The 17,248-nt window shown below is 37.2% G+C and overlaps 1 protein-coding gene across 1 annotated transcript in view; it reads left to right on the plus strand.

Annotated features, from left to right (window-relative positions):
* Positions 1–17,248, plus strand: part of DNAH7 (dynein axonemal heavy chain 7) — a gene marked incomplete at its 5' end in the record, with an annotated part of 243,326 nt that overhangs the window by 11,649 nt on the left and 214,429 nt on the right. Inside the window, 3 exons of the mRNA XM_082630414.1 lie at positions 5,908–5,970; positions 9,037–9,145; positions 9,888–10,035. Of these exons, the coding sequence (XP_082486540.1) occupies positions 5,908–5,970; positions 9,037–9,145; positions 9,888–10,035 (320 nt within the window). The remainder of the gene's footprint in view (positions 1–5,907; positions 5,971–9,036; positions 9,146–9,887; positions 10,036–17,248) is intronic.

Here is a 17,248-nt window from a genome sequence, read left to right on the forward strand (position 1 = left end):
TTTTGTGAGTTCCTTGTATATTTTGGGTATTAACCCCTTATTGGATATGTCATTTGAAAACATCTTCTCCCATTCACTAGGCGGTTTTTCATTTGCTGATAGTTCCCTTTGCCTTGCAAAAGCTTCTTAGTTTGATGTAGTCCCATTTATTTATTTTTGGTTTTGTTTCCCTTGCCTGAGGAGATATAGCAAAAAAAATATCTCTAAGACTGATGTCAAAGGGCATACTGCCTGTGTTTTCTTTTGGAAGTTTTATGGTTTCAGATCTTACATTGACGTCTTAAATCCATTTTGAGTTTATTTTTTTTTAAATGATGTGAGAAAGTGGTCCTGTTTGATTCTTTTGCATGTAGCTGTCCAGTTTCCCAATACCATTTATTGAAGAGCCTATCTTTCCCTATTGTATATTTTTGCCTCCTTTGTCATAGATTAATTGACCATATGAATGTGGTTTCATTTCTGGGTGCTCTATTCTGCTCCATTGATCTGTGTGTCTGTTTTTGATTACTGTGGCTTTATAGTACAGTTTGAAATAAAGGAGTGTGATACGTCTAGCTTTGTTCTCTTTCTCAAGATTGTTATCTTGAGATAACAAGATAACAAGGCTCTTCAGGGTCCTTTGTGTTTCCATACAAATTTTAGTTCTGTTCTAGTTCTGTGAAAAATGCCATTGGTATTTTAATAGGGGTTGCGCTGAATCTGTAGATTGCCTTGGGTCATATGGCCATTTTAACAGTAGCAAGTCTTCTAATCCATGATGTTGGTAGTCAGAGATATTGAATAATATCTTCCAAACTGAGAAGGAATTTTGAGACTGAAAAATGAGGCGAGCAACTTCATAAAGAGCAATTAGGAAATGTATTGTGGGTAACTTACACAGGCAGGAAGGATTGGGTGGACACATGATCCGCATTCACAGCTGCACTTAGCACCGCTGAAAGGGGTGCAGGGGAATTTAAAGGGGTCAAAGCTAAAAATAGAATCTGACTACTAGGGAGAAGCATGGCCACACAGATGGGAACAGGGTTTTCTTTTCCTTCCCCTGGGTGTCTCATGACCATTAACCATCTGCATCAGCAAAAGGCACACTTCTGGTTTTTAGGTATCAGATGAAGGCAAGGGTAAAAGTTGAATGGGAATTCATCTGGCTTGGGCACATTCCTTGTGTGTTAGGCTAAAGCTCAGTCATGCATAAAGAAGGGATAGGACAGTGGGCCTAAGATAGAGCTGACAGAATGGAGTCACTTTGGTTCAGCTACACATGTGAGCATGGTATATCTTTCCATTTCTTTGTGTTGTCTTCAGTTTCTCTCATCAGTGTCTTATAGTTTCCAAGTACAAGTCTTTTACCTTATATTTATTCTTGTATATTTTATTTTTTGTTGCATTGTAAAGGGATTGTTTCCTTAATTTCTCTTTCTGATAGTTTGCTTTTAGTGTATAGAAGCACAGCAGATTCTTGTACATCAATTTTGTATGCTGCAACTTTACCAGATTCATTGATGAGTTTTAGTAATTTTTTGGTAACATCTTTAGGATTTTCTATATATAGTATCATCTCACCTGCAAACAGGGCAGTTTCACTTCTTCCTTTCCAATTTGGATTTCTTTTATTTCGTCTGGTTGTTGTGGCTAGGACTTCCAATACTATGTGGAATAAAAGTGCAGAGGCTGGACAACCTTGTCTTTTTCTTAATTTTAGAGGAAGTGCTTTCAGCTTTTCACTGTTGAGTATGTTGTTAGCTGTGGGCTTATCATACATGGCCTTTATTATGTTGAGATATATTCCCTCTACACCCACTTTGTTGATGGTTTTTGTCATAAATGGATGTTGAGTTTTGTCCAAGACTTTCTGCATCTATTGAGATGATCATATGGTTTTTATTCTCCAGTTTGTTAATGTGGTATATCATGTGGGTTGATTTTTGCAAATATTGAACTATCCTTGCATCCCTGGGATAAATCCCACCTGATCATGGTGTGTGATCCTTTTAGTGTATTATTGAATTTGGTTTGCTAATATTCTGATGAGGATTTTTACATCTATGTTCATCAGTGATATAGGCCTGTATTTTTTCTTTTTGTGGTATCTTTGTCTGTTTTTGGTATCCAGGTGATGGTGGCCTCATAGAATGAGTTTGGGAATGTTCCTTCCTCTGCATTTTTTTTGGGATAGTTTGAGAAGGATAAGTACTAACTCTTCTTTAAATGTTTGATAGAATTGACCTATGAAGCAGTCTGGTCCAGGACTTTTGTTTGTTGAGAGTAAGTTTGTTTTCTTACTGATTCAGTTTCATTACTGGTAATTGGTCTGTTTCTATTTTCTATTTCTTCCTGATTCAGTCTTGGGAGATTGTACTTTCTAGGAATTTCTCCATTTCCCCCTGATTGTCCATTTTTTATTGGCATAAAACTGTTCATAGTAATCTCTTATGATCCTTCGTAATTCTGTGGTGTGAGTTGTAACTTCTTTTTACAGGAAAAAAACTGTAAAAATACAAACACATGAGGCTAAATAATACACTACTAAATAACCAAGAGATCACTGTAGAAATGAAAGAGGAAATCAAAAAATACCTAGAAACAGATGACAATGAAAACATGACAACCCAAAACCTATGGGATGCAGCAAAAGCAGTTCTAAGAGGGAAGTTTATAGCAATACAGTCCTACCTCAGGAAACATCTCAGATAAACAACCTAACCTTACGCCTAAAGCAATTAGAGAAAGAAGAACAAAAAACCACAAAGTTAGCAGAAGGAAAGAAATCATAAAGATCAGAGCAGAAATAAATGAAAAAGAAATGAAGAAAACGATAGCAAAGATCAATAAAACTAAAAGCTGGTTCTTTGAGAAGATATGACATGACTCTATGATATAAATCACAGCAAGATCCACCTCCTTTTTGACCCACCTCCTAGAGAAATGGAAATAAAAGCAAAAATAAACAAATGGGACCTAATGAAACCTAAAAGCTTTTGCACAGCAAAGGAAACCACAAACAAGACGAAAACACAACCCTCCGAACGGGAGAAAATATTTGCAAATGAAGCAACTGACAAAGGATTAATCTCCAAAATATACAAACAGCTCACGTAGCTCAATGTCAGAAATACAAACAACCCGATCCAAAAATGGGCAGAAGACCTAAATAGACATTTCTCCCAAGAAGATATACAGAGTGCCAATAAATACACGAAAGGATGCTCAACATCACTAATCATTAGAGAAATACAAATCAAAACTGCAGTGAGGTATCACCTCACACCAGTCAGAATGGTCATCATCAAAAAAATCTACAAACAATAAATGCTGGAGAGGGTGTGGAGAAAAGGGAACCCTCTTTGCACTGTTGGTGGGAGTGTAAATTGATACAGCCACTATGGAGAATGGTATGGAGGTTCCTTAAAAAACTAAAAATAGAACTACCATATGACCCAGCAATCCCACTACTGGGCATATACCCTGAGAAAAACATAATTCAAAAAGTGTCATGTACCACAGCGTTCATTGTAGCACTATTTACAATAGCCAGGACATGGAAGCAACCTAAGTGTCCATCGACAGATGAATGGATAAAGAAGACGTGGCACATATATACTATTGAATATTACTCAGCCATATAAAGTAACGAAACTGAGTTATTTGTAGTGAGGTGGATGGACCTAGAGTCTGTCATGCAGAGTGAAGTAAGTCAGAAAGAAAGACAAATACTGTATGCTAACACATATATATGGAATCTCAAAAAAAAAAAAAAAAGGGTTCTGAAGAACCTAGGGGCAGGACAGGAATAAAGATGCAGACATAGAGAATGGATTTGAGGACACGGGGAGGAGGAAGGGTAAATTGAGCCGAAGTGAGAGAGTGGCATGGACATATACACACTACCAAATGTAAAATAGATAGCTAGTGTGAAGCAGCTGCATAGCACAGGGAGATCAGCTCCGTGCTTTGTGACTACCTAGAGGGGTGGGATAGGGAGGGTGGGAGGGAGACACGAGGGAGGGCATATGGGGATATATGTATACGTATAGCTGATTCACTTTGTTTTACAGCAGAAACTAACACAACAATGTAAAGCAATTATACCTCAATAAAGATGTTAAAATATTGACTGGAATGTATGCTTTGTGTGGGTAGATAGTACCTCATAAAAAGTCATCATGTACACCGTAGGAACAAAAGTGGTGTACTGCTCACCTCACAGAGTTGTAAAGAGAACTGAATGAGATAATTCATGTAAATTTCTTAAAACAGTACACAGCACACAATGTAATCAATATATATTCTAATCAATATAAAGGTTGGTAAGATAATTTAAATTTTTTGTATTTTGTACTAAGTCTTCAAAATCTAGTACATATTTTACACTGAAACACATCTCACTTCATATGAGGCACACTTCAAGTGGTCAGTAGCTACAGGTGGCTAATGGATGTTGTTTTGGACAATGTAGCTTAAAAAAATACAGGGTTAGCAGACATAAGAAGTAGCCATTCCCTTTAGGAGTAAGGGAGAGTGCTTGAGGAAGAAACTTGGAAGATCCATTTCTTCTCCGAAGCCTGGATTAAGACCCCTTGGAGAGGGAATGGCTGTGGCCCACCTGGATGGCAAAGATGTTTGCTGAGGTGTTGCAGGCTTAGGCTGGGAGGTGAGAAAACCACCTTGCTTGTGTGCTGAAGTGTTTGAAAGTCTCCCTCTATGATGTAAGGGAAACTTTCTGGGAAGCTGCCCTTAGGGATGCCTGTGAAACCTGCAACCCTGCTGGAGGGTGTTTGTCACTGGGTCAGCCACACACCACAGGCTGCTGACTGCTGGCAGCCACACCATGGAAGCAATGACAAAAAGCCCTGGAACCAGGAAGACAGTCCCTTCCTCTCACATTGTTGTTTTGACACCCTTTGTAATATTAATGCTGGTTGGCAAAGGAGAAATGTTACAGAGTCCTGCTCAATCACAAAGGGGGGCAAAAAGGGTAGATTTGGAGCTGAGAGGTAATAAATTGACAATTGGCAAAAAGCATGATTTATAATCTGCTTTATAGATCGAAGTATTTTTCTCAACAGTGCTTCCTCTTACCTAGGTGGAATTCCTACCATGGAATCATCCTCTACTCAAAGGAAGCAATAGCACTTTTCCCTGAAAGTTGCTGCTAAAAAGTATATGTTACTTACAGTAACCTGATGATGCATTAACCTGAATACATTGTCAGCTTAGGAAGTGGAGCATTCTGGTTGTCAATAGGACAGAAATGGTATTTTAGTGATAGAGAAGGGAGGTGGAGTACAGTAAGCCCTGGACACTAACTAGGTTCAGATTAAATTCCTAGGGGATAATGTAATGGATAAAAGGTTTGGCTCATTTTTAAAGCTTTCTGATGGGTATTTTTGGATACCACTTTTCTTTCTTTCCTTGCTATGAAAAAGCAATTCTAAGACAAACACTGAGAATTTAAAAAGTAGTAGAGGGGCTTCCCTGGTGGCGCAGTGGTTAAGAATCCATCTGCCAATGCAGGGGACACGGGTTCAAGCCATGGTCTGGGAAGATCCCACATGCCGCGGAGCAACTAAGCCCATGAGCCATAACTACTGAGCCCATGTGCCACAACTACTGAAGCCCACGCTCCTAGAGCCCGTGCTTCACAACAAGGGAAGCCACCACAGTGAGAAGCCTGCGCACCACAAAGAAGAGTAGCCCCTGCTCACCGCAACTAGAGAAAGCCCGTGCAAAGCAGCGAAGACCCATTGCAGCCAAAAATAAATAAATTAAATAAATTAAAAAAAGGTAGTAGAGTATGTCTTTAAATATTTTGAATACTAAGTGCTTTACTTTAGATCCTCTGTAAAATTTGGTTGAATGAATCAATTGTATCATTAACAGAGTAAACTTTTTTTTCTTTAAATGCAGGATAAATCATCCAGCAAAGAAAAATCCAAGACACCAGTAAGAATTTTACCACAATTGGCTACGGTAATTTACCTATAGACTCTCATTGGATTTTTGCCCTTTTAAAAATGTTTACTGGTTTCAAACTTGTAAATAAGTAACTGAATTTATGATTTTGAATTTTGTGCTCAATTTGACTATTTTCTGATTGAGAAATTCTGAGGTGCACATAAAAGGAAAAATAACTATCTTAATAAAGTAAGTGTAAGCTGTAATTTCCTAGTAGTGTGTACAGTATGTTTGAATATTCTGGATAAAAGTATTTCTAAGATTGTCTACAGAAAATATATCAGTGTTGGAATTAGGAGATGAAGCTTTGGGTTACATCCTTGTCACTTATGGCCCTGCCATCTGAGGGAGTCACTTACCTCTCCGAGCCTCAGTTTCTGAGTTTGAAGGTAAGAAGCGTAGATGATATTTGAGATGCATCTTCTGGCACTGAAATGCTATTCCACAGAAGATTCTTCAGATCTTGCCATCCTTTTTATTATTATTATGAGTAAAAATTGTCATTGTCCTGTGGAAGAGGCAGTTAATAGACATTTTCAGTTGACAAGTGCTGGGTAAGATATACTTGACTGTGATAAATTTTACCATTTAGTAGCTATATTGAATTTAATGCCATTGAGTTTTGCTCTTGTAACTGCTGGAAGTTGAGCTTAAGTGGAGGTTCAGTGCAAACACTGTTTGGTTTTTTTAAAATTGTGATAAAATATACATAACATACAATTGACCATTTTAACCATTTAAAATCTATAGTTCATAGACATTCAGTACATCCATATTGTTGTACAGCCATCACCACCATCCATCTTCAGAACTCTTCATCTTTCCAAACGGAAACTCTGTACCCATTAGACACTAATTCCCTGTTTCCACCTCTTGTCAGTCCATGGCAACAAGCATTCTACTTTCTGTCTCTGTATTTGACTACTATAAGTACCTCATAAGTGGAATCATACAGTATTTGTCTTTTTATGTCTGGCTTATTTCACTTAGCATAATGTTCTCAAGTTTCATCCAAAGCATTATTTTTTGAAAGATATTTTAAAAGCTGAGAACAAACTATAAAAGTGAATTTGTGTTGCTTTATAGAGAAAGATTCCTGATAATTTAAAATGGAGGACATTTTTCACTTAGAAAACTTGAGTTAATATTCTTAGATAAAGTAAATGAACATTTCAAAATATACATTTTAATTGAAAATTTTTTTAATGATGCCAGATTCTATAGAATTGAGCCATAGCACCTTTTCTATGCTTCTGCAAAATCTATCTTAAATTTTCTAGCTTAAAAGACAAGATTTGAAATGGAATAGGCATTTTCTGTTTAAAAATTTGACAAATTTTAAAAGAAAAAAATAAAAATTACCTTTAGTTTGTTGTGTCTTATTAGTATATAGGTTTAGAGATGTAAACTCAATTAAAATTTCCTGATTCAATATTCAGTAGCTGAGTTGAATAATAATCCTTTCCTGTCATTGGCATATAATACTCTAAAATGCTTTTGTTGGCTGATTTAAACTTGGTTTTATGTTCATATTTGGCCATATCTTACATTTTCTCAGCATTCATTTTCTCAGTTTCACGTGTGTTAAGGGAGATGATGTTTTTAAGAGATTTAAAAAAATCCATTGACCAAAGCAAACAAACAATTTTCATTTGAATATTAAGGTTTGTACTTGGATAAAATTTTCCGGCAGTAGTTAAGCCCTAGAGTGATTTTCATTACAGACATTTATGCTTCTGGTGGTGATCCTTGTTGCTGAAATCAAGGGTGACCCAGTGCTGGTGGCTCCCGACCCCTCTGAGCTGGTGACCTGATTCCCACCCTTTGTGAACACCTTACTCATAGCCCACCCATGAATCTGAAATCCTTTATGGAGCAAGATGAGAGCGGAAGAATGGGAAGGCAGGCAGGGAAGGATGGAAAAGCATTGACTTATTCATTGTCTTAGCTTGTTTTCCTGAGAAAGAAGAGCCTGAGAAAAGGGCTTCTGTGCAGGTAGTTTATTTGAAAGTAGGAGTAAAGGGCTGGGAAGAGTAAAACTATTCAATAAAAGCCAGTACAAGCATGGGCTGTCAAGTTGGCCTGAATGTGAGAGGAAGACACAGATTCGATTGTCATTGTTTAAAAATATGTACATTCTGGGCTTCCCTGGTGGCACAGTGGTTGAGAGTCCACCTGCCAATGCAGTGGACACGGGTTCGTGCCTCGGTCCGGGAAGATCCCACATGCCACGGAGCGGCTGGGCCCATGAACCATGACCGCTGGGCCTGCGCGTCCAGAGCCTATGCTCCGCAACGGGAGAGGCCACAACAGTGAGAGGCCCGCGTACCGCAAAAAAAAAAAAAAAAAAAAATGTACATTCTACTTTAAAACCCACCCATCTGGGTTTCTTGAAGAGACATAGGTTCTAGCAACAGTGGGCCTGTGTTCTGTTATCGCAGTAACCGGCTCGAGCTAATTAGTTGTTGCCTTTTTAGGAGACGTAGGCTTTCTCCTGTTGGCCACAGTCCCCACCACCCCCTAACATTTCCCAGCACTGAAGCTGAGTGCCAATTAGCTATCATCACTACCTTTTCTCCTTCTTTCATGATACCTGCCAGAACTGTGTAGGTATAAGAATTTATAACCCCTGCCTTAAACGATGGAATGAGTTTGTGAGTTGCCAGGGTAATCTAGAGCTGCTGAAGCCATGAGAACAGGAAGATCCTTTGGAGCTGGAATGTAGAGGAACTCATTAGCATTGGAGTCCAGCACAGTGTGCCTCTAATTAAGATGGAAGGCTTAAAAAATCACTTGCCAATGTCTTTGGATGAGTAAACTCTGTGGAATGAACACCTCAGTTAGGTAACAGGTGCCCACATCAAACCAGCAGCGGAGCCTTTGGTAATGTGTCCCAGATGCCACACACCGTGCCATTCACAGGCTTTAGTGAGATGTGCTATTGGGTATTTGTGCCTTCTTTACAGATGTCCTAATTTGTTTGAGAAAACGTCTGTGTTTATACATTCTTATGCATTTCATGAAAAAAGTTTTTTTTTTCTGACCTTGTTTTGTTAATGCTATCTAAATTTCATATTTCAGGTGAGTTCAAAGCCCCAGTGGCAGCAGGCGGCTCCATCATTCCATTTGAATGTAAAGCAGGATGAAGGTATTACAGAGCAGTTCAGTGTTAAAAATCAACAATCATATGGTAAGAACCCTAATATTCTATCTTAGACTTCAAGGACATTTTCTAGAGAAGAAAAATCACACAATATTTAGTTAATTAGAACACTGAAATTGTAAACTGAAATATTTATGTAAAGTAGAAAAATTTATCCCAAGTGTGTTCCCTAAGAAAATAATTGAATCCAGTTCTTAGTTATTTCCGGCTGTTGTAAATGGTATAAAAGCTGATATTTTAGGAATTGGGATGTTTATAATAAAACTTTGATTTATTGTGTATTCAGAATTTGCCTCTGTATCAAAGACTAAAGTTTTTTCTAAGGGGGATTTTAATAAGTTGTAAACATTACTTCTAAATTATTTATATTAATATTTTTGACTTATCAGCTTGATTGTATTGAATATTAACTTTTTTTCATCATGGTTCTTTAAATTTTCTGAAATAGTTTTATATTCTGTTTTTATAATAATTTTAATCTTCATTTTAAGAAGGTTCTATGCAAATATATTTGAAAATCTGAGTTTATTAACATTAATCAAAATATAAAATAAATTAATGAATATTCTTGAAATAAAGGTTTCTATTGTGATGGCATAAAATGAGAGTTAGTTTAACTTCCTCGTAGTGAAAGAAAATATGGTTACTTAAGAACTTAAAGAATGTAGTTTTTTTCTTAAAACATGCTTCAGCATTTTATTCTAACCACTTAAATATTTTAGCGTACTTTTTAGATGACTAATTTATGCCTTTTTAAAAAAAATTCAAGCTGAATACATGGAACGCTTTGGAAAAAAGGGCAAGTTACTCGACCAGATTGATGATAGCCATGCTGGACCATCTACTTCCAAATCAAAGAGCAAATCTCCACATAAAGAACGAGAAAACTTTAGAAGCACTCTTGTTAATGTCATTATGTAAGTTCTATAAGCTAACCAGTGTTACCCTCGTTAGAGCCCCTGGGAACTTTTTAATCTAAAATTATAAGAATTCTGTGCCTCTCTAAGGATGCCTGAAAGCCTTGTTGGAATGAGGTCAGGGTATAAGTAGTGAAAGACTGAGCTTAACTCTAAAGCTGTCTCACTTTTAAATATCGTGAGCTGAAAAGGTATGTTGATGAAAATGATCAATAAAAAAAATCTATAATAGGGATAGGAGAGAGTTTTATTCAAGCCAAACTGAGGACTATAATCTAGGAGATACAGGTTCAATAAGCACTTGACTTGTGTTCCTCTAGACTACAAAATGGGGGAGACTTATAAAGACAAAAACTACAAGGTTACAGTTAGTTTCATGAATTGTTTATCAAGAATTATAATTGGATCTGGCAAGAAGGAAGGATGCTTGTTAAGTAAGGATTGGTTGGGGTCCAAAACGGTTGCATAGTTACAAGGGGTTGTAGCTGGCAGCTGCTAGCAGATACTGTTTTGAGCATGGCTGGTGGTATCCTTGAATTTGATAACCGTTCAGAAAATTTTCAGAAAATTTAAGTTCTCAGTGATGCAGGAACATGTCTGAAACCACATCCACAGTGGCCACCTGGCTCCATTTTAAATGCCTGAAACACAGTCACTCCATTTAGATTTTTAAATGCAATCTTTTCTTTAATGGTTAAAACAAATGTACAAGGCATGTTTGACGGGCCATAAGACAGGCTGTTCGAGTTAGCATGAAGTTCAAGCCAAATCATGTATAAGCCAGAAAGACTTCCCCATAACTCAATACATGAACATTTCTTCCATCAGGTGTCAATATGAATACTTGGTGTTGGTTGAGACAGCAGAATGTCTGGGCATTCTGGTTGTAGGCATGCTGCCTGGTAGAAGATTTGGGGCAGTTATTTTTTTCCCCATCTTGTCTGTTCAGGTGATGTGGTGACTTCCCTGGCATTGTGGGTCTCCTTGTGTATAACAGGAAGGAACTGGGCTGAAATGATCAGCAGTGTGATCAGGGCAGGGCTTGCCCAGTCTGAAGTACAGATCTGTTTACGGAGGGCAACGCAGATGCAAGTCACCAGTGCCTCTTTGCCTGTTTTTTCACAGCTTGACGCTAATTGTTCAGTAGCCCCTTTCTTTCATCATGACTCAACGCACACACACTGCCATTGGTGAACAGAATTTAATGACACATTACAGTAAGTCACTCACCCACAGAGCTCCATTTTACTGTCCCCATGTGACACCTTACTGGCTGGATAGGCATCTTGAGGGGAGGGCAGTGGTCACTGTGTGCTGACAAAGGGATGGCAGATATGTGGGCTCCTGTGCAGTTAGATCGTGGACGTGTGCCCCTGCGAGAGTGGTTTGGAGTTTGCTTTTGCCAGGCACCACTAGACATTACCAGCTTGGCCCACTTACATCACTTTCTTCAATTAAGCCCTCTCAGAACACATGAACTTGGAGTAAAATTAGCACTCCAAGCCGTGTGTGTGTAGGCCTCTGGGTACAAACTCATAGAAGCAATTTTTTCTCCTCCCAGTGTCCTGGCCAAGACAAATGATCTTCTTGACACAACTTTCCTGTGCCTGTCATTTTTGGTCCTCCTCTAGTTGAGGATAGAGCCCATCTTGGGTTTCAGCTTCATACAGAGGTCTGGGTTTGAATTCTCCATTTAACTCCAGCCTACAGAATCATCTCCTGACCCACATGGGCATTAAAGTCCAAGGCTCCGCCCCCCAAGGGCAGCTGTAGCCTCGGGGGGTGGCTGTTACTCTGCCTTGTCATTCCATCTTTTCCCTCCTGAGTATTTCCTTTTTTTCTTGTGAGCTCAGCTATGCATTCAAAGGAGCTTTGTGGCATATTATCCAGTATTTATAGAATGGTACTGGGAGGTTTTTCAGATTATCTTTGCTGCTGTGTTATAAGAAACATAAGTCTCTTTTTAATCATTTTATGTCATTTTTAGTTATACCTTTAACAAACACTATATGGATGGACTTATTAAAATTCAATCTTTGAGTTTCTGGACTTTAGTAGCATGTTTAATCCCATTTGTAGTTATTGGTATTACATATTTCTTATTTTGTATTTTCTATTTACTGTATGTTGCCTTTGCTTACTTAATCTTTTTTATTATTTCTATTGAATTGAATTTTCTCTCTTCTCCCTTTATTCCTATTGGCTTAAAAGCTATCAAATATATTTTTATTCTTTTAGTGGTTACCCTAGCATTTAAAGCCACATATAATAACTTATATTTTTAAAAGTTTAAATTTCATTTGATCCATCTTCCTTCTGAATAATATGAAAGGACTTTTGAGTGCTTTAACTTAGCTCTGAACTTTCCTTTGCATTTTTTGTGTGATTGTTTATTTTATTTCTACCAATATTTCAGTTTTACCAAGTCCTTTAACTCCCCATACTCTTTTTCTAAAGCTCCTACTTACTTAGATTTACTAACATGTTTTCTAATTTCTTAGAAAGTTGCCTTTGCATTCTACTCCTCACTTCCAGGTTCATTTCTTTTTTTTTTTTTGCTGAAGTCCTTCCCTTAGTAGTTCTTTCAATGAGGATCTGTGGAGAGTAAACTCGAGACTTTAATTTTTTGTTAAGGTCGCTACTATTTTGCCCTTACTCATGAATTAATGACTAAGCTCACTACAGAGTTAAAGAATAATAGTAATTTTTTCCCTACAAATATGGAAAACATTGAAAAATATTAACAATTTTCCCCAAATAAAAATAGAATATATTTAAAGTGTACAATGTGATGATTTAATATACTTACACATTTTGAAAGGATTTCCAGCAATCAAGTTAACACATCCATCACCTGACATATTTACCTTTTTTCTGTGTCTGTGAGAACCCTTAAGTTCTACTCTCTTAGCAAATGTCAATTACATGATACAGTATTATCTATAGCCACATGATGGCATATATTATTGTTGATGAGAAGACTTTGTTGCTTTATTTGTTACTTCTTTGTTTGCAATCTGTTTGTACTGTCAGTTTGTCTTTTCAAAGCCTTCTATATAGTCTGTAAAAAACAGATTTAGCGAGATATAATTTACATACCATTAAATTCATCCACGTTAAAAATGTACAGTTGAATGAATTTTAGTAAATTTCTGTAGTTGTGCAACCTTCATCAAAATCCAGTTTTAGAATACTTCTGTTATCTACAAGTTCCCTTTTGCCCGTCTCAATTAATCCTTTCTACCGCTGGTTGCCCCAGGCAATCATTGATCTGCTTTCTGTCTCTATAGCTTTACCTTTTCTGCAATTTCACATAAATAGAATCATACAGTATGTATGTTTTTGAAATCCATCTTGTTTACTGTTTCTTATTTGGGGCTATTATGAATGATGCTGCTATGAGCTTTGCATGCTGGTCTTTTTGTGGACATCTGTTTTTACTTCTCCTGTGTAGATACCTATTTATAGAAATTCTGGGTAATGTAGTAGGTGTATGTTTAAATTTTTAAGACATTCCTAAGCTGTTTTCCAAATCATCATACTATTTTACATTCCCACAGGAATGTATAAAGAAGTTTCTAGTTTCTCTACATTCTTGCCCACACTTTATCTTTTGTTGTGTTTTGTCATTCTAGCCATTCTAGTAAATGTGTTGTCGTATCTTATCATGGCTTTAGGTTGTATGTCTCTAATGACTAAAAACGATGGACATCTTTTTTGTAGTTGTTTGGCATTCACATAATTTCTTTGGGGAACTGTCAATTTAAACCTATTGCCCATTTTTAAAAGTTGGGTTGTTTGTCTTATTATTGCCTTGTAAGAGTTTTTTTATATATTTTCTATGCAAGTTCTTTATCAGATACATCTTTTGCAAGTATTTTCTCCCAGTCTGTGGCTTATCTTTTAATTTCCTTCCTGGCATTTTTTGAAAAGCAAAAGTTTTAAATTTTGATGAAGCTCAACTTATCATTTTTTTTCTTTTATTGTTCATGCTTTTGGAGTCATATCCAAGAAACTTTTCCTATCACAAGATCATAAATATTTTCTCTTATGTTTTCTTAGAAGTTTCAGCTTAGCTCTAGTTTTAGTTTTAGCTCTTACATTTATGTGCATACTTTATTTCAATGAGGTATCTGTGTTATGAGGTAAGGGTTAAGGTTCATTTTTTTTGCATATAGATATCCAAATGTTTCAGCCCCATGTGGTGAAAAGACAATTTTCATTGAATTACCTGGGCATCTTTGTCCAAAATCATTTGACCATATATAGGGTTCTACTTCTCTTCCATTTACCTATGTGTCTGTATTTACACCACTTGTCATGTAGCTTTATATTAAGTTTTGAAATCAGGTAGTTTAATTCCACAAAATTTATTCTTTTTCAAAATTGTTTTGGCTATTCTAGGTCTTTTGCATTTTCATATACTACACTTTAAGATCAGCTTGTCAGTTTCTGCAAAAAAAAAAAGAAAAAGCTTACTGAGATATAGTAGACAATGCATTGAAACTATAAATCAATTTTGAGAGAATTGCCATTTCAATAATATTGAGCCTTCCAGTCCATGAACATGTTATTTCTCTCCATTAAATTAGATTTTCTTTAATTGCTCTCATTAGTGTCTTGTGTTTTTAATGTACAAGTCTTAGACTTTAAAAAAATTATTCTTGAGTATTTTTCTTTTGATGTGAATGAAATTATTTAATTTCATTTTCTGATTGTTCTTTCTCAGTATATAGAAAAATCTATTGAGTTTTTGCTTGTTAATTTTATATCATAAGACCTTACTAAACTTGCTTACTAGTTCTGGAGCTTTTTAAAAGATACCTTAGAATTTCCTACATATCGGTCATGTTGTCTGCAAATAATAGATTTATGTCTTCATTTTCAATTTAGATGCTTTTCATTTCTCTCTTTCGATTTTACACTTGTTGGGTCCTTCAGTACATTGTTTTTTTGTTTGTTTGTTTGTTTTTGCGGTACGCGTGCCTCTCACTGTTGTGTCCCCTCCCATTGCGGAGCACCGGCTCCGGACGTGCAGGCTCAGCGGCCATGGCTCACGGGACTAGCCGCTCCGCGGCGTGTGGGATCTTCCCGGACCGGGGCACGAACCCGTGTCCCCTGCATCAGCAGGTGGACTCTCAACCACTGCGCCACCAGGGAAGCCCCAGTACATTGTTGAATAGAACTGGTGATAGTGAAATTCCCAGTCTTATGGGGAAAGCGTTCAGTCTTTCACATTTATGTAGGATGTTAGTTGCAGATTTTTAAGATACTCTATATTAGATTAACGAAGTTCCCTTCTTTTCCTAGTTTGTTGAGAGTTTTCATCATGAGTGGGTGCTGGATTTCTGTCAGATGCTTTTTCAATGTTCATTGAGATGATCATTTGATTTTTGTGCTTTTTAAATATGGCATATTACATTAAATGATCTTCATATGTTAAACCTTGCATTCCTCTCACTTAGTCATTATGGATATGTAATATACATAATGGATTTGTTAAAATTTTAAGGATTTTCAAATCTACATTAATGAATGATATGGGACTGTACTTTTCTTGTAATGTCTTTGTCTGGCTTTGGTATCGGGGTACTACTGGCCTCATAAAATGAGTTAAGTGTTTCCACCTCCTCTATTTTTCAAATGAATTTGTGGAGAATTGGTGTTGTTTCTTCCTTACTTGTTTGATAGAATTTATTAGTGAGGCCATCTGGACCTGAACTTTTCTTTGTGGAAAGATTATTACTTACTAATTCAATTAGTTTACTTGATATAGATCTCTTCATATTTTCTATTTCTTCTCGAGGCATGTTTGGTACTTTTTTACCATTTAGCAATATGTTCTTTTCATTTAAGTTGTCTAATTTTTTAAAAATTTATTTATTTATTTATTTATTTATTTATTTATTTATTTATGGCTGTGTTGGGTCTTCGTTGCTGTGCACGGGCTTTCTCTAGTCGCGGCAAGTGGGGGTTACTCTTTGTTGCAGTGGCTCCTCTTGTTGCAGACCATGGTCTCTAGGTGCGCAGGCTCCAGTAGTTGTAGCACCTGGGCTCAGTAGTTGTGGCTTGCGGGCTCTGGAGCGCAGGCTCAGTAGTTGTGGCTCGTGGGCTCTGGAGCGCAGGCTCAGTAGTTGTGGCGCACGGGCTTAGCTGCTCTGCGGCATGTGGGATCTTCCCGGACCAGCGCTCTAACCTGCGTCCCCTGCATTGGCAGGTGGATTCTTAACCACTGTACCACCAGGGAAGTCCCCTGAGTTGTCTAATTTGCTGGCATAAAGTTGCTCAGATAATTTCCTTGCTGTCAGCCTTCCTATACATTTCCTCCCTTGGTACCTGTTGATTGCAAGACGAGAGCCTTTTCTAGGGGTCTCCTAGGCAGATTGGTTTCCTTCCTGCATGAGTTACGGTCTGGGGTGTTCTCAGTTGTTTCATCTGTTCTTTATCTTCTTTTCATGCTCCAAAAGTTTGTTGAAGTATCTACTCAGCTGATGACCCTCTAGTTGCTTTACAATCCTGGGTTAAAATTATTACCATTTTCATAGGAAAACTTGAAAAAAAGGATGTTTATGTCACCATCTTGAACCAAAAATCTCTATTGATAAAGAGAAAAAATATCAATATAGTTCTTTCAGTTTTGAGAAATAAAGTACGTCATATCTTCTCTTTAACAGGTAAAGTGTCTTCAGTATTGATTGATTGATTTCTGAATGGAATGTTGCTTTGATGGGAAGAGCATGGCAGTTTAGAAGCACGTGTGGATGGGCAGATCCTTGTTTTTGTATTTAATTAACAGTGTGATGAAGGGGAGGTTATTTAATCTCTCTGGCATTGTTTCTTCACCTGTGCAGTGGGGATAATTATGTCATTGTCTCCTGTAACAGTAGGTGTGAGGATTAGAGAAAGCTTCTATTATTGTTCCTAGTAGCAGAATCTTTGCCTGCAGCCACAGAACGATAGAACTGTAGAGTTTTAGAGCTGAAAGGATCTTCATTCTGACTGCAAGAACTTCTGCAGCCTCTCCTATAGCCCCTAACCTCCTTCCTCTTCACCTCTCCTGACCTTGCTGCATCCTTCTAGGTCCACATTACTCACACAGAGGGTGAAGTTTGAGTGTCAGGATTCAGCAAAGTAGATAGGATAAGCATTTCTGCCCTTAAAAAACAAAAAACCCCAACAATCCATTTATTAAGGTCATATACTTTATAGTGGC

The sequence above is a fragment of the Mesoplodon mirus genome (assembly GCF_964341445.2).
Source record: "Mesoplodon mirus genome assembly, chromosome: 8".
In the NCBI taxonomy this organism is placed as follows: Eukaryota; Metazoa; Chordata; class Mammalia; order Artiodactyla; family Ziphiidae; genus Mesoplodon; species Mesoplodon mirus.